General features: G+C 44.7%; 1 protein-coding gene across 1 annotated transcript; it reads right to left on the bottom strand.

Annotated features, from left to right (window-relative positions):
- Positions 1–7203: 7203 nt before the first annotated feature.
- Positions 7204–17672, bottom strand: BTN1A1 (butyrophilin subfamily 1 member A1). The gene is made up of 8 exons (XM_007973436.3): positions 17619–17672; positions 16623–16757; positions 16054–16401; positions 12730–13011; positions 11116–11265; positions 9673–9693; positions 9557–9583; positions 7204–9128 (listed from the first exon to the last, which is right to left on the bottom strand). Exons 2-8 carry the CDS (start codon positions 16699–16701, stop codon positions 8455–8457), a joined length of 1581 nt encoding a protein of 526 aa, XP_007971627.2. The 5' UTR covers positions 16702–16757; positions 17619–17672; the 3' UTR covers positions 7204–8454.
- Between the last annotated feature and the right edge of the window lie 326 nt (positions 17673–17998).

Below are 17998 nucleotides of genomic sequence, written 5' to 3'. Positions count from 1 at the left end.
TTGGTAGGCAGGGTTTGGTCTGTCCCCACGTGTGTTTGAAAACATCCAGCAGCCATCTCTCTCATGTAGTTTAACCATACTATCCCTGACCTCCAGGTCAGTTTCAAACTTCCTTGAACTTTGAGCATAATCATGACTTAATCTGTCGGCTGATATTTATTGAGCAACTAATATGTGCCAGGTACTTTATTTACAAACAAAACAAAATCCCTGCTTTTGTGGATTCTTGCCTCTGTGATGAAGAAAGACTATTAAAAAAATGCATATAGTTTCAAGTATTAATAAGTACTTTTAAGAAAATTAGTAATTGTGCAGGAGTTTTCCCAAAAGAAAAGTAGTGCAGGGTGACCGGTCAGAAAGTAGAAAAGTGGGAGGCGGGTGCTATTTTACAGAGGGTGGTTAGAGACATCATTTGAACAGAAACCTGAATGAAATGGGGGGCAAGACAAACACATATCACACATATCCAGGGGACACACAGAGGGCACAGCAAGGGCAAAGAACATGGGGAGAGAATGAAGGAGCAACAAAAGGCTTCTGTGTCTGGAGAAAAGGAATAAGGAAATGAAAGAGATGAAACTGCAGATATAGCCAAGGACCAGATGGTGTTAGTACGGCCTGAATTTAATCCTGAGGCTGCATTGGGAAGCCATTGGAGAATTTTAATAACATAATCTGATTTGTCTTTGAAAACAATACTCTGGGCGTGGCACAGTGGCTCATACCTGTAATCCCAGCACTTTGTAAAGCCAAGGAGGACAGATGGCTTGAGCTCAGGAGTTCAAGACCATCCTGGGCAACACAGGGAGATCCTGTCTCTAAAACAAACAAACAAACAAACAAACAAAAAATAGCCAGCCTGGGTGACAGAGTGAGACTCTATTTCTTTGTCTTTTCTTTTCCTTTTTTTTTTTGAGATGGAGTCTTGCTCTGTCATCAGGCTGGAGTGCAGTGGCACGATCTCGGCTCACTCCAACCTCTGCCTCCCTGGTTCAAGCAGTTATCCTGCCTCAGCCTTCCGAGTAGCTGGGACTACAGGCGCACGCCACCACACCCAGCTATTTTTGTATTTTTTGTAGAGATGGGGTTTCACCATATTGGGCAAGATGGTCTCAATTTCTTGACCTCATGATCCGCCTGCCTTGGCACTCCCAAAGTGCTGGGATTTCAGGTGTGAGCCACCACACCTGGCTGTGAGTCTCTATTTCCAAACCAAACCAAACCAAGCCAAACCAAACCAAACCAAACCAAACCAAACCAAACCAAACCATACTCTGGTCTTTGTGGGTATCTGACCATAGAGGCAAGGGTTGAAGCAGGTGCTATATAAAAAATCCGGGTAAGAAGTGATGATGGCTTAGGGAGCTAGTGGTAAAGAAGGAAAGAAGTGCTCATGTCCAGGTTATGTTTTGAAGGCAGAGCTGACAGGACTTACTAGGCGTTTGGAGGTGGAAAATGAGATAAAAAGAGGAATTAGTGCTTATGCCTATATTTTTGGCTCGAGAAAATGGATGACAATTAGAGTCATTAATGGAGTAGAAAAGATTAAGTAAGGTGTAAATTGGTCAGAGGGAATCTAGAGTTGTACTTTGGTTCCCTTAAATTTGAGGTACCTATTATTTATCACAGAGAAGATGTTCAAGAGGCAGTAGAATAAGTAAGGCCATCTGGAAACCACGTTGGGGCCAGAGTCATCAATTCAGGAGTAGTGAGCCGATAGGTGAGAGTTAATGTTGCAGACCTAGAGAAAAATTCAGTCTTCAGCGGCTCTTGAAAGGATTAAAAGGCTTGCCGGGCGCGATGGCTCAATCCCAGCACTTTGGGAGGCCGAGGCGGGCGGATCACAAGGTCAGGAGATCGAGACCACGGTGAAACCCCGTCTCTACTAAAAATACAAAAAACTAGCCAGGCGCGGTGGCGGGCGCCTGTAGTCCCAGCTACTCGGGAGGCTGAGGCAGAAGAATGGCGGGAACCCGGGAGGCGGAGCTTGCAGTGAGCCGAGATTGCGCCACTGCACTCCAGCCTGGGCGACAGAGCGAGACTCCGTCTCAAAAAAAAAAAAAAAAAAAAAAAAAGGATTAAAAGGCTTTAAACAACAATAAACTCGTCAGAACTGCAATTCAACAACTACAACAATGTAACAGTGCCTCACTGTGGTTATTACAATCCAAAGCCACTGTCCTGACACTTGATTATCTTCCACGGCTGTTTTGCTGTTTGAATGGAACTGGTGGCTGCCTTCACCTCTCTCTCTTAGAAGAACATGAGGCAAAATTCTTGTATAGTCCAGCACAAGGTCTTTCTGTGGCAGTGGCTTGATGTTATGTTAACTTTCTTACCTCCTACTGGTTCTAAGTCGTATACTGCTTTGTAAACTAACACAAGATTTGCTCAGCTTATAGGATTGTTTGAAAGTCATTTTCTGGACAGTGTACTTTGTACCTAACCAACAGCATGGACCCTGAGTCAGATGGTCTGGAGTCAAATCTCATCTCTGCTTACTCTCCAGCAGGTGATAGAAGCCATTTTATCTCTCTTTTCCTCAGACTCTTTATTTGTAAAATGAAGACTGCACTGATACCTACCTACCTCCTAGAAGTCTGAAAAATGGCAGGAATTACAGCATGCAAAATACAGGACCTGATGCATAATAAATACTTTGTTACTGTTAATACTATGAGTATGCATATTCAGTCGCTACATAAATGCATTTTGCACAATTATCAAAATTTGGAGATATTTCTCTTTCTTTCTTTCTTTTTTTTTTTTTTTTCTTGAGACAGCTTGCACCCAAGCTGGAGTGCAATGGTGCAATCTTGGCTCACTGCTACCGCTGCCTCCTAGGTTCAAGCGATTCTCCTGCCTTAGCCTCCCGAGTAGCTGGCGCCATAGGCGTGGGCCACCACGCTGGGTTAATTTTTGTAATTTTAGTAGAGATGGGATTTCACCATGTTGGCCAGGCTGGTCTCAAACTCCTAACCTCAGGTGATCCACTGTCTCAGCCTCCCAAAGTGCTGGGATTACAGGCATGAGCCACCACACCCAGCAAGACATTCCTCTAGAAAAACTCTTATTACTTCAACTAAGATCTTCAATCCCAAGTAGATGCATAATATTTTGAAGCACACATGTAGTCTGTTCTCAAACAGTAAAGTGCACATGAATCACCATGTTGTTAAATGTAGTTTCTGATTCAGGAGGTCTCAGTGGGATCTAAGGTTTTGTGGTTCTAACAAGCCAGTCCAGAATCAGCATGAGTAGCAATGCTTTAAAGTATGCAGGGAATCCCTGTGCAGCGTTCTCCTCCATGGTCAGCCAGTCTTCTATGATGGATGATTGTTGCTCATCTGACCTTTCCTTGGAAACTCTTGGCACCACATATATATATAATATATATGAAATATATAATAGATTATAATATATATTATATATAATATGTAATATATGTGTGTATATATTTTATATATATGTGTGTGTGTGTGTATATATGTTTTAAATGAAAGGATAAACCCAAATATTGGCATTGATCATATTTGAGTGATGAGATTTCAGACTATTTTTACTTTGTAAAATACATTTTCATGTATTTTCAGGAAAATAAGTTATTTCCATTTTAAAATAATACAATGAGAGCAAGAGTAAATGTATATGTAGTTGGGAGTAGACTGTCAAAGACTATTGCAAGAGGGGTATTTGAGGAAATATGAGTGCTGTCTGTAGGCAGAAGAGACATGACTCAAGATGTGTGGAGGAATGGCATGGAAGAGGTGCTATTGATTAGGGAATAGGGAAGTAGTTCAGCTATTTTTCTCACAATCTGAATGTCTGGGTTTAGTTACCTCATAGTCTCTGTTAAATAGAGGCAGGCTCCCAGAAACATGTGACTACCAGAGCTGGCATTTGGCAGTGTGAAATAAAGTCAGCTGTTATCATTTTAGGTGTATGTGCATTTTTAGTATGATTTTTAGTTGTAGGGCAGAAAGGTGTTTGTTTCCAGATTAAAAAAAAATCAGACATTAGCAAATACTTCAGTTAGTTTCAGTGCTTTTGAAATCACAGTGTCACCTACTTTGCCTGGGTGACTAACACAGGCTTTAGTAAAGCATTGGCGATGCAACATTTCTTGTCTTTTAGAAGATTTGGAAATAAGGCCAGACATACTGAGACTGATAATTTCCTTATCTCTGGGGCACAGTTCTTATAGCTGGTGCCACCAGGACAGGGAGCCAAAGGCAGGTTCTTAGCTCTAGCACATAAATTATTTTATTTATTTATTTATTTATTTATGTATTTATTTTTGAGGCAGTGTCTGGCTCTGTCCCCCAGGCTGGAGTGCAGTGGAATGATGTTGGCTCACTGTGACCTCTGCCTCCCAGGCTCAAGCCATCCCCCAACCTCAGCCTCCCGAATAGATGGGACTATAGGCGTGTGTAACCATGCCTGGCTAATTTTTATATTTTTAGTATAGACAGAGTTTTGCCATGTTGACCAGGCTGGCCTCAGAACTCCTGGCCTCAAGCGATCCGCCCGCCTTGGCCTCCCCAAAGTGCTGGGATTACAGTTGTGAGCCACTGTGCCTGGCCCACATAAATTCTTTCTAAGGGGTGTGTCTGGCTGGAGCTGGAGGGAAAAAGGAAGGAGGACATGGTATCTCCTAAGAATCTACCACAAGCTCAGTACTGTGCCCAGTGACCATTTTCCTGGAAGGTCATGGGGAAAAAGGAAAGAGGAGTCATAGAGCTGATTATAATCTGTGACTGTTCTTTTTCCCTACTCTCAGAGGGGGATTTCTGTGGCAGTCCATCTATTCTGGGTGAGGTTTAGAGATACATTTTAGGATGTACATTACACATTAAATCAGTAAACTACTGCCTGTGGTTCTTAAATATTTACTATTTTTAATAGAATGATTATGAATTGGTTTTGTTTTTACTTTGGCGTGAAATCTATTCAGAATGGGGGTAAGGAAGGTGTTGAGGTAAAGGCTTGTATCTAAATACACACTCGAATGTAATGCATAACCCCAAGTGAATTCCCATTTGACCCCCTTTTCTCTCCCCTCAGCTCCAGAAACAAGCCCATTTTCCTCTTTCTGGCTGTTACCATCCATTCTTCAACTTGAGAGTCCTCTTCTCTGTGGCCCACACTAGAATGCAATGCAGGCTCACAGCTTCTCCACTGCCTACTTGCCCCTAAAACAAATAGAATGCTTTGGAGGATTTTAATATTGTAGACACAGGTGTTGGATTTAAGCAAGTAAGTGCAGGGAGGATTATAATATATCCTGAAAGTATTAGAGTGGTATTTAGTTTCATGATGCATCATAATGTATTATAAATAGATCGAGCAATTTCTTTTAGTTCCTTTTTTAGTCTTTCATCTTCTTGGAATCCCAGTTTCATTCAAACATCCCTTTTAAATCCAGGGACTGATGCTACTAAGCCTCCTCCTTCCTTCAGTACAGTTTACTCTTGATTTTATCCAACCTATCCTACAAATACATGTTTACTGATTTATTATAAAGGATATTACAAAGTATACAGATGAACAGCTAGATGGAAAATATGTATAGGCCAAGGTGTGTGGGAAGGGGCATGCAGCTCCCAATCCTTCTCTGTACACACACCGCCCTCCAGGAACCTCCAGGTGTTCAGCTATCCAAAGGGCCACAAGGCCAGTGGCTACCTACCCTCTGCCCCTGTTTGGGTGGTGACTCCATTTCTACTACTGTAAAGGTAACCTGATTGATGGTATAGGTAAGAGAAGCCAGCTCTTTAAATTAACAGTACTTTTCCAAGAGGAGGAAATGTTTGGGAAATCTTTAATGGTAAGGCCTTGTAATTAAAGGAAAAAAAATGGGGTGGGTGATCTTTGGAAATTATTTGATGTAGTTTGGATCTGTGTCCCCACCCAAATCCCATGTTCAACTGTAATCCCTAATGTTGGAGGTGTGGCCCATTGGGAGGTAATTAGATAATGGGGGCTGTTTCTCGTGGGTGATTTAGCACCATCCCCTCAGTGCTATATTTTTTTCTTTTTCTTTTTTTCTTTTTGGAGATGGAGTCTCTCTCTGTCGCCCAGGCTGGAGTAAAGTGAGTGGCATGATCTCGGCTCACTGCAACCTCTGCCTCCCAGGTTCAACCGATTCTCCTGCCTCAGTCTCCTGAGTAGCTGGGACTACAGACATGTGCCACCACGCCTGCCTAATTTTTTTGGTATTTTTAGTAGAGACGGGGTTTCACCATGTTAGCCAGGCTGGTCTTGAACTCCTGACCTCAGGTGATCTGTCCACCTTGACCTCCTAAAGTGCTGGAATTACAGGCGTGAGCCACTGTGCCTGGCCAATGCTATTTTTGTGATAGTGAATGAGTGACTAATGATGAGATCTGATTGTTTAAAAGTGTGTAACACATCCCCTGCTCCCCCCGCCTCCTCCCCTATCCCTGCTGCTGTCTTCCTTCTGCCACGGCCTTTAAGACTTGCCTGCTTCCCCTTTGCCTTCTGCCATGATTGTAAATTTCCTGAGGCCACCCCAGAAGCTGAGCAGAAGCTGTCATGCCTACAGAATTATGAACCAATTAAACTTCTTATCTTTTTTTTTCTTTTTCTGAGACAGAGTCTTGCTGTGTCACCCAGGCTGGAGTGCAATGGTACGATCTCAGCTCATTGCAACCTCTGCCTCCCGGGTTCAAGTGATTCTCCTGCCTCAGCCTTCTGAGTGCTGGGATTACGGGTGCCTGCCACCACACCTGGCTAATTTTTGTATTTTTAGTAGAAGTGGGGTTTCACCATGTTTGTCAGGCTGGTCTCAAACTCCTGACCTCGTGATCCACCCGTCTCGTCTCCCAAAGTGCTGGGATTACAGGCGTGAACCACCGTGCCCGGCCTAAACTTCTTATCTTTATAAATTACCCAATCTCAGGTATTTCTTTACAGAAATATATGAACGGACTAACACAAAATTGTTCCTGAGTTGAAATTCTGTATTCCTGCTTGAAGACCGTTGGTAAGTAGTTGTTCCCTCATGAGGCATCAGCCCCTATGTGCACCTGCCCTGGTGAACCCACTGCCATCAGGTCTAGAGATGAGCCTTAGACCACATACAATGACAAAGCTTTGGACAGCTGCATTCCCATGCAAGTTTCTTTCTCTATGTTTTATTATGTTTCAGTTCACATAAAGAAAGGTTAAGAGGCTGCTCTTAGCAATCAGGCAAATTTATTTATTAGGTAAAGACAATGAGCAACATCTATCCTGGAAAATGGAGAATACGATGGAAATGGAAGGTGTAAGCCTGGAGTTTATTGGCAAGACAAGCCACATGTATACAGGAAAGTGCTCAGGGGCAAATACACAGGTGCAGTCAGTCCAGCTGTGCTAAACACAATAATGCAGCATTCAGGGGACCCCGAGGAGAGGCAGCATGTAGAAAAGCTGGGTAGGGAAACACTGAAAGGTGCACAGTGTGGAAATGGAGGCAGTTAAAGCTAACCAAAGGTGTGCGTAAGGGGTTTGGGCATTGAGATGAGGGCTGAGGTGACATAAGGTTGAGATGGTGGCTGATCAAGTAATGATATCACTGAAGGATGATTTCTAGGAATGTCTTTGAAATGGAGAGATGCTATAACAAAAAGAAGAGGACAACTGGAAACTTGTGGAGTCAACAAACTGAGGGTGGAATGATCTCCAGGCAAGGGAGAAACAGGAGGGCACAGAGAAAGGAATAGGGCACAAAGGACAGCGGTGCAAACAACTTTCGAGTTTTGTCAAAAATTCTCTCCTCTATCACACTTTCTGCCTGACCCTTCATCCCTGCTCATCTCAGTTCTTCTCTGCTCCCCCTTTTCCAGAGCTCAGCACCCATAGAAGTGGGGCCAGTCTCCTCTATCCTATGGGACATGGCTTAGAAAATTTGAGATATAGGCTGTGAAAACTCTGTGGGTGAGCCAGGTGTTCATCATGTGCCTGGGTTCACCTCACTTCCCTCCATCATAATGTTCCCTCCAAGTTCCTTTATGGGATTTCAGCCTGAGATTGTCCTTTTGCAGCATATTTTGAATTTTCCACTTGCCTAAAGTCTGTTTTTCCACATACCCTTATCCTGGATACCAAGACATTTCAACCACAACCCTATGCTAACCTGACCCGATCTTGATCCCTAATCTGTCCTTTGAGTTTGCTCCAAGTAGTTTCCTATAGGTTCTAGTCTTAAGGGATTAGGAGAACACAAGAAGCAGTTTGAGTCACCCCTCCATCCTCCAAATATTGGTACAGAAACAGATTCGAAAGGTGCAATCCCCACCTTCTCTAGCAGCAGTAATGCAACCTTCACAGGATGAATTAATCGCCACCCAACAGGAAGAAACAGGCTGGCTGAAGCTGGCTGGTGAAGCTTCAGAAGGCTATGGAGGAGAGGGGTTAGAGGAAAGGAAAACAGATGAGCTGGGATATTCCTTAAGGTGTCCCTTGGCTGGGTTGGGTAGGGATTAGCTTAGAATGGAGTGTGTCTGCATCTGCAGAGGCAGAGTCCTCCCCTATGGGGGACAATGGGATCTCCTTAGAAAGGTCCTGGGCATTAGCAATGACTGTGACCCCCTCAGGCCCATCAGCAATTGGGCAGATGGTCAGAGGCTTTTTACCACAGGACCATAGGCAAAAGAAGGGCCGGAGGGGGCCAGAGAAAGAGACATTGGAGAAAGTATAGATATGAGATCCATCATTCATGTTGTAGAAGGAGATGTCTCCTGATTCATAGTCTAGGAAAATCCCAACTCTGCGTGGGGGCCCTGCCAATGGGAGAGGGGTCCGGAGAGGAGTGAGGGCCCAGTACCCATTTCCATACAACTCTACAGCCCAGAACCCATTCTCAGGAGTCATGGGATCGAATCCTTTCTTCATCACATTCTCCCTACACACGCCGATTGCCCAGTCAGTCCTGTCTCCCACCTCCACCTCCCAGTAATGCCTTCCTGAGGTGAAGGTCTCACGGCCCAACACACAGGGCCAGGAGTCAAATCTCTCTGGTTTCTCAGGCAGTTTCTGACGTGAATCTTCCAGTCGAACAGATTTTGAATCCTCATAAAGAAAGAGGTGGGGATGAGCTGTGTCTGGGTCCAGAGTCACATCAACTGGAGAGAAAGAAACAGCAGGTCTGACATCAGTGAATATTACAGGTTGCAGGACTGTCTTTCCTTCTCCTAAGAAACAGAGTACTGTTGTAGGAGTTGACAGGTCTCCTGGAGGTGGGGAGATGTTTGGCCTGCTCATGGGCCTCCATTCACCACAGGATCCCCTCTTACCAGCAGCTAGAGGGTGATGTAAGAGCTGACTGTGCCTAGGGCCTAATGGGACTCTGCTGGAAGGGGCTTGTCTCCTGGCCATCTTCCGAGGGTTCTCTGTGTGCCTCACAGAAACTGTTGAAGCCATTTGTCATTACTGGTTTCCTTCCTGTCCTCATCACTAAAGTGTGTTAGTGTTTTCATTTCCAAGTATCATAGCACTTTGAATTCCTAGGGGATAGAGCCTCAGAGCCCTAGAGAAGTTCAGAGCCACTGACCTGCATGCAATGTAGCCTTTTTCCATTCTGCAACAAAAGAGAAAGATAGTCATTGACAGGTTATATAATAGAGAGAGAAAACTCTGTGGGTGAAATAACAAGAAGACAGAACTTACTGAGTTCTTCCAGGAGTCTCTCTGGAAAACAAACAAAAATACCTCGATGTATAGTGGATGTAAAGGAGGGGACAAAACTCGTATGGGAAACACACAAAGGAGGAACTGTTTAATTCATGACTACTTGAATATTGAAGCATTGCCAATAAATCAAGAACAAGGATTTTGTTTTGCTTTGTTTTTGAAGAAAGATGCAGGAAGTTCCTACATATTGGAACTGGCTTGGGATCAGATTTTTTTTTTTTTCTTTTTAGATAGAATCTCATTCTGTTACATAGTCTGGAGTGCAGTGGTGAAATCTCAGCTCACCGTAACCTCCACCTCCCAGGGTCAAGCAATTCTGCTGCCTCAGCCTCCTGAATAGATGGGACTACAGGTGTGCGCCACCATCCTGGCTAAATTTTGTATTTTTAGTAGAGACGGGGTTTTTTTTTTTGAGACGGAGTCTTGCTCTGTCACCCAGGCTGGAGTGCAGTGGCGCAATCTCGGCTCACTGCAAGCTCCGACCCCCGGGTTCACGCCATTCTCCTGCCTCAGCCTCCCAAGTAACTGGGACCACAGGTGCCCACCACCACGCCCGGCTAGTTTTTTGTATTTTTTTAGTAGAGACGGGGTTTCACGGTGTTAGCCAGGATGGTCTCGATCTCCTGACCTTGTGATCCGCCCGCCTCAGCCTCCCAAAGTGCTGGGATTACAGGCTTGAGCCACCGTGCCCGGCTGAGACGGGGTTTTACCATGTTGTCCAGTCTGGTTTTGAACTCCTGACCTCATGTGATCCACCCACCTCAGCCTCCCGAAGTGCTAAGATTACAGGCATGAGCCACTGCACCCGGCCTCAGATCTTTAATAATAAGATTGGTACTGAGTAATTGAGTTAAAAGTGGGAGTAGGGTCTGAGGGTGGGTAGTGAGTAAACATCAGGCCTGATATCTTGATTAGACTCTGCCTATGCCCCAAACCTCTGTGCTTCTTCATATTGGCATCTGTGACTTCAGGAGCCTTATGATTCCTTCCAATTTTCAGAATTCTAGAATCAAGTATCTTCTTCTTTTTTTGAGATGGAGTCTCACTCTGTTGCTCAGGCTAGAGTGCAATGGCACGATCTTGGCTTACTGCAACCTCCGCCTCCCAGGTTCAAGCAATTCTCCTGCCTCAGCCTCCCAAGTAGCTGGGATTACAGGCACCCACCACCAAGCCTGGCTAATTTTTGTACTTTTAGTCGAGATGGAGTTTTGCCATGTTGGCCAGGCTGATCTCGAACTCCTGACCTCAGGTGATCCACCTGCCTGGGCCTACAAAACTACTGGGATTATAGGTGTGAGCCACCATGCCCGGCCTCAAATATCTTCCCGTCATCCTAAAGGAAGTCATTCTAAAGGATTTGGATCCAGCCTGCCTCTGAAGCACTCCTGACACGTAGCCCTTGTGGATTCTATGATGTACCTTTAGAGCTGAATTCATTCCTCCTCTCTCTGGATCTTTCGTTGTATAGTCTCCAAGTGAAAAATATGGACCCAATGGTGAGAAGTCCTAGAACCATCAGGATGACAGCCACAGCCACTATCCAAGGAGTCAGCCTTGGGAGGGAGGAAGCTAAAACAAAATCCCCAAGAAGGACATTAGTTGAGAAACACTGAGCAAGTCTGGCTTTTCTGCAGTTTCCAAAGAAGGGTGGAACAGGTGATGGCCTGGACCACTCTCCTCCCTCATATAGCAAAAAAATAGTCACTCCAATGCCACTCTAAAATTTTCAGAAAAAAAATTGACTTCAAGCAGGAGTCAGCAGAGAAAGAGAGAAATGAAGAGTAATTTGAGGACAGGATCTGTGAAATAATAAATATAATGGACAAATTCATGTCATTATGGAAATTCCTCCTTAACTATCAGTGCACAATGGGAGCCAAGAGGATGAAGGAGGTAAATAAGGAAAGGGAAATGTGCCTCTGTATGTAACAGAATGGGACTCATTGACCAAAGAATAAGGAAAGTTCCTGGCTGAACCAGAGACAGTATCTGGGGAATAATGAGAGGATTTGCTTTCCTGAGGACCCTGGAAACCTAGACAGAACTCTAGCACAGGATGGGAGGGAGAAGTGGGTATGGGTGGAAATGGCAAAAGTAGAAAAATAGCTTAGTCTTTTTTTTTGAGACAGAGTCTCATTCTATCACCCAGCCTGGAGTGCAGTGGCGCGATCTCAGCTCACTGCAAGCTCTGCCTCCCAGGTTCATGCCATTCTCCTGCCTCAGCGTCCCGAGCAGCTGGGACTACAGGCACCCACCACCATGCCTGGCTAATTTTTTTGTATTTTTAGTAGAAGTGGGGTTTCACCGTGTTAGCCAGGATGGTCTCGATCTCTTGACCTCGTGGTCCGCCCATATCGGCCTCTCAAAGTGCTGGGATTACAGGCATAAGCCACCAAGCCCAGCCAACTTAGTCTTTTTGTTTACTTGAGGCGAGAAGGCTCTGGATCAGGAAGGTCTCCAGGGACAAAGCTTCTCTATCTCACTTAGATCTCCTAAAATGGAAAATCTGGAATTTCGCTGGGTGCAATGACTCACACCTATAATCCCAGCACTTTGGGAGGCCAAGGCAGGTGGATTGCTTGAGGCCAGAAGTTCAAGACCAACCTGGGGAACATGGGGAAACCCTGCCTTTGCTAAAAATACAAAAAATTAGTTGGGCATGGTGGTGTGCACTTGTCATCCCAGCTGTTCTGGAGCTGAGGCAGGAGAATCGCTTGAACTTAGGAAGTGGAACTTGCAGTGAGCTGAGATCATTCTGCTGCTGCCCTTCAGTCTGGGCAACAGAGTGAGACACTGTCTCAAAAATTAAATAGATAAATAATCTGAAATTTATATGAGATCAAGGTAGATTTATGTCTTCAGTATCTTAACTCTTCTAATAAAGTTGATGGGGTTCCTTTAAGTCAGTGGACAAGAGCTTAGGTGGGGAAAGTAGACAACTCTGCCGTGACGTCACATGTGGGCAGGTGTCCCAGGTGGTATGGCTCTGAAGCTGTGTCAACATAGGAATCCAGCAGCATTGGTTCCACTAACCTGGTATGAATATTTCTACTTCCTTCTCCTGGCCAAGAAGGAGATTCTGGATGTAGCAGGACACATTTTTCACGGAAGTGTCTCTGATGATCATTGAAGCAGCCACAGTGAACAAACCTTCTTCATCGGGATTCCTAGACTCTGATGTAGATGGAAACTTCTCTCCCTTGGAAGTTCTCCACTGCACCTGGGGCTCTGGGTACCATCCCACTGAGGTGCACTCGAGCCAGATTTCTCCATTTTCTTGAACTTGCATACTGATGTGAGGGTCAGAGCCCAGAGCTATGGAGAGAGAATTAATGTTTTAGTGGACCCCTTTTGAGAGCCTTATAACCATAGAGGTACATAGTTTGAGAAAGACAGAGAGAGAGAGAAAGGCACAAGTGGACTAGTAGTGGGAAGAACTCATCTCCATATTTCAATACACAAGGAAACTGAGGGCCAAGCACAGTGGTTTCTGTCTGTAATATCAGCACTTTGGGAGGCTGAGGCAGGATTGCTTGAGTCCAGGAGATCAAGACAGTCTTGGCAACATAATGAGACCCCATCTCTTTGGGCATGGTGGTTCTTGCCTGTATTCCTAGCTACTTGGGAGGCTGAGGTTGGAGGATTGCTTCAGTTCAGGAGTTCAAGGCTGCAGTGAGCTGTGATGGCACCACTGCACTCCAGCCCGGGTGACAGAGTGAAATGCTGTTTCTAAAAAAGCTTTTTTTTTTTTTTTAAATGAAATTGAAGTACCAATAAAATGAATTTCATATACCTTATCAGAGAGGGATGCCTTGTTGGGATTAAGCCTTTGAAATGTTTGCGGCAGTTTGGTGGACAGACTTGGGGGTGCTTGTCCAGCCAGTAGGAATACTAAGACCAATAACTCAGAGGTGGGTTAGTAGTCTAGGTTGAGAGCCTCAGAGCTGAATGATAGCTCTATGGTTGAGAGCATTATGAGAAGGCTTTGGTGGGGAGGAGGAGAACTAGGACTGGGACGAACAGAGGAATATCCTTGAGTAGAGGATTGGAGATTCTTTGACCTGAGATTATAGTTGACAATTTAAGCTTTCTTTATCTATGATGTTGATTCAGAAATTTTCTTAAATGGTCTCAACTTCATCTTCCCTCACATAATTGTGGCCTGCTATATATAAACATAAAGCTGCTATTCTTGTGTGTTCAGCCTATTTTTTTCTCTAATTCCACATGGCACAGAAAAACTGAGTTGCGTAAAAGAGCTCTTCAACACATTTCCACAACCACTGGTTAAAATCCACGTTCCAAGAATGTGTGTATATACAAGAATGTATATTCTTTTCATGGAAGGAGCTGCCACTTTCAGCAGATTCTCAATAGTGTCTGCCACTCATAAAAGGTAACACGTTTTATGCCATCAAATCTCTAGGTTTTTATAATGAACCTTTAAGATGCTTCTTCCCTAAAAGCAAAATGTCAATATTTAAATTATACATGATGCTGCAACTGGGGGACCCTGTTGTGAAGCAGGGACCCACATTTCACCCAAGTATTTTTCAAACTTTATGTTTACTTGAATATATATCTATGTGTGTATATATATATATAATATGCATCTAGATATAGATAATACATGCATATATGATATATATGTGAAAGGCAATGTTTGTATATTATATGTTTTAGATCAGTTTAAGGCACAGTGTAGTAGCTAATACATCTATAATGTTTTTAGAATTGGCGAGGTCATTTCTCATATATTGTCTAATTTTCTTTTATTCTTTTTTTTTTTTTTTTTTTTTGAGATGAGTCTCACTCTGTTACCCAGGCTGGAGTGCAGTGGCGCAATCTCAGCTTACTGCAACCTCTGCCTCCCAGGTTCAAGCGATTTTCCTTGAGTAGCTGGGATTACAGGTATGTCCCAGCTAATTTTTTTTTTTTTTTCTTTCGTAGAGATGGGATTTCACCAAGTTGGCCAGGCTGGTCTTGAACATCCTGATCAAAAGTGATCCACCCGCCTTGGCCTCCCAAAATGCTGGGATTACAGGTGTGAGACACCACACCCCACCTTTTTATTTTTTGACAGCGTTTCACTCTATTGTCCAGGCTGGAATGCAGTGGCAACCATCAGCTCACTGTAACCTTGAACTTCTTGGCTCACGAGATCCTCCTGCCTCTCCTTCCTAAAGAGCTGGGATTATAGGAGTTGGCCACTGCTCCCAGACTATTTTACTCTTGAAAAATAATCTTAGATAAAAGCATCCTCAGTTTTACAGTTAAAATCAGAAAGAGATTTGCTTGATGTCATTCACTAGGAATTGAAAAAGTCAGACCTCAATGCGTACTTTCCTCCTCAAAGCTTATTATTTTCTTTATCGTTTCCCTTTGAGTTCTGGCTTGAAACAAAAAAGGGAACAAGAAGAGAATCTTTTCTATATGAATCAGGAATGTGACAAATAGCCATGCTCTCCAATCTTAGGATGTCAGTCTTTAGAAACTAATCCATAAGCCAGCCTTAAAGTGTGTGGTATGCTTACCACAGCCATAAGGTGTGTAATGGTGAAAAATACAATTTAAATGTACAATTCAGGGACTCAATGAAGTAAATTATGGTGTACTTGTATAAAAGACTGTTACATAACTCTTACATATATTTAATTATTTCATGAAGAAATGCTTACCCTATTATTGAAAAAGGGCTGGAGATAATTGAAATACAGTTCTACAATAAAAACATTGCACTGCTCTCTCTGTGTTCAACTCAAAACCCTTTCTCACTGATCTACTGTAGGACCTTCAGTACCTTCTAGCTGTGGAGTCCTAATCAGGGGAAAGCAAACAGATAAGGCAGATAAGCTACAAGTCTGCCTTTCTTCATGGTCCAGTACACAGCCCTCCTGTGCAAATAACTCACAGTCATCCTTCCTGTGTCCAACTATCACCAAACACCTGCAAGGTAGCTCACTGCAACCTTTGCCTTACAGATACTGCACAAAGCTCTCTTCAACAGACAGCATAAAAACTATTCTACAAATTCTCCAGCAAGCCCTTGTTTCCTGGCAATCAGTTTCTCTTTTGCTGATCCTGCCCTTTGCCTCCTCGCAAAGTGTTTTTATACTTTTAAAAGTAAATCTGCCTTTACAACTGTCTCGGTAAATTCTTTTACCTGACCCCCACCCCCAACCCCAACCCCCACCCCCGTCCCCACCGCGCCTTCGGCCCAGATAGTCGTCCCTCCCCGGCGACATCAACCTAAAGGAGATTTTGAGAATGAATCTGATGGTTTACAAAGTAGCTGATCCACACGAAAGTATATACAGCAGGGGAGTCGTCGGAGAAAGTCAAAGCCCGTCTACTCACCAGCCACCTTCAGATGCACCAGGGCTTCTTCGTAACTTCCATCCTCCCTGAAAAAGCACGTGTACTCCCCGTCGTCAGAGACTCTGACGCCGCGGATCCTCAAGGCCACGCGCCCCTCGGCGATGCCGTCCTGGACCAGCGTCGCCCGCCCGCGGTACTCGGGCATCTGCTCGGCTTCCTGCTCTCGCCCGTCCCTGTGCACCAGCACCGCCGGCGAAACCTTCTTTCGGAACCAGCGCAGCTCCAGGTGCTCGGCGCTCGCGTTCGGGGACAGGCGACAGGGCAGCTCGGCGTCCTCACCCACAACGGCCAGGATGGGCTCCGGGGGTCCAATGACATCAAAGGGAGCTGCGGAAAAACGAGTGGGATGAGACGGGATGTGGATATGGGAACTGCGGACAGACGCGGACCAGATTCCCGCCAAAGCGTAGTGCCCCGTGCTCTCTTCTCCTTTGACAGCTGAGTTTGAATCCAGTGGAGGTCTCCAGGGAGAGCCAAGTGGGATTGTTTATTTCACATTTATTGAGATATTTCAATTATGCAGGCCAGAGAGAGAGAAAGAGACCTACCTGAATCCAGTTTGGGCAGCTGGAGGAGAATGAGGGTGAGCAGACATCTGGGGAGGCCAAAGTTTGGGAAAACTGCCATCTCCCACCTTTCTGGAGCAGCAAGATAACTGATGTGAGTCCCTCAGGAGCTTCAGCCTAGGAGATGAATGGACAGGAAACAGCTATCGGCTCTGTCAACCCTCAAAATCCTCTCTACACTTCTTTCCAGCAGGAAGTGTTCTGGTCATTTGCCCCTGAAACCTCCTCTCAGCCTCCATCCCCAGTATGGATTTTTAGTTTACACTGTGATCATCACCTTCCCACCCACCACCCTAACTCTAAAACTTAGGAGAAGGGAACTGTGAGGCATAACACTCATTAGTTGGTTGCACATTGATGAACAACTCTTGGAATCACTGCACTGAAAAAAAAAAAAAGTCTCCTTTTGTTTTTTTTTTTTCAGACGGAGTCTTGCTCTGTCGCCCAGGTTGGAGTGCAGTGGCACGATCTTGGCTCAGTGCAACCTCCACCTCCTGGGTTCAAGCGATTCTTCTACCTCAACCTCCCAAATAGCTGGGACTACAGGCGCACACCACCATGCCCGGCTATTTTTTTGTATTTTTAGTAGAGACGGAGTTTCACCATCTTAGCCAGGCTGGCCTCGAACTCCTGACCTCGGGATCTGCCCGCGTCGGCCTTCCAAAGTGCTGGGATTGCAGGTGTGAGCCACAGCACCCAGCCAGTCTTTTTTCAAATACAAGAATTTGGTATTTGCTTTTGGCAATGATAAAAAAGATAAGGGTATAAAGGCAGAAATGGAGTTCAAGGAAATGAATTGGAGGAGAAGAGAGAAAAGATGGGAAGAGATGGCACAGGAAGCAGGAGCTGAAGCAAGCAAAAGGGCTTGAAGAGTAGAGGGCTAGGACCAAGGAGAAAAGAGCTGGAGAGAGATAACTATGCTATGCCCTCCTGGCTTCTCACTCTTTCAGGGAACTGAGAGTAATGGCACATACTGACCTGGGTGATCTTGGAGAAAAAGGCACAAGAGGCCACTGCTACCAAGTGAGAAAGTGGCCCCCCGGGCAAAAGTTAAAAGCCATCAGGAAAAGGAAGGGGGAGGTGCTCTCAGGAAAGCCTGCCTCCAGGTGGCCTGGTATATTCACTTTGAGAAAAAAAAAAAGGATATGAAAAGTTTTTCAGAGAGATGGAAAACTGGATTTGTGGTCTTCAGCTCAGTAATCAAGATATGCATTGATGAGCTGGACCAAATGAAAGGGGGAAAAGAGAAAAAAACAAGAGAGGCAAGGAAACACACAAATGAGATGTGAGGGTGTCAGCCAGTTATTTCCTCTTTCCAAGCCTCAGTTCTTTGATCTCTAAAATGGTAATAATGTTGA

Source organism: Chlorocebus sabaeus, chromosome 17 (assembly GCF_047675955.1).
Source record: "Chlorocebus sabaeus isolate Y175 chromosome 17, mChlSab1.0.hap1, whole genome shotgun sequence".
Taxonomy (NCBI): Eukaryota; Metazoa; Chordata; class Mammalia; order Primates; family Cercopithecidae; genus Chlorocebus; species Chlorocebus sabaeus.
The sequence above is the reverse complement of the archived record's forward strand: the minus strand, read 5'-3'. Positions and strand labels throughout refer to the sequence as shown.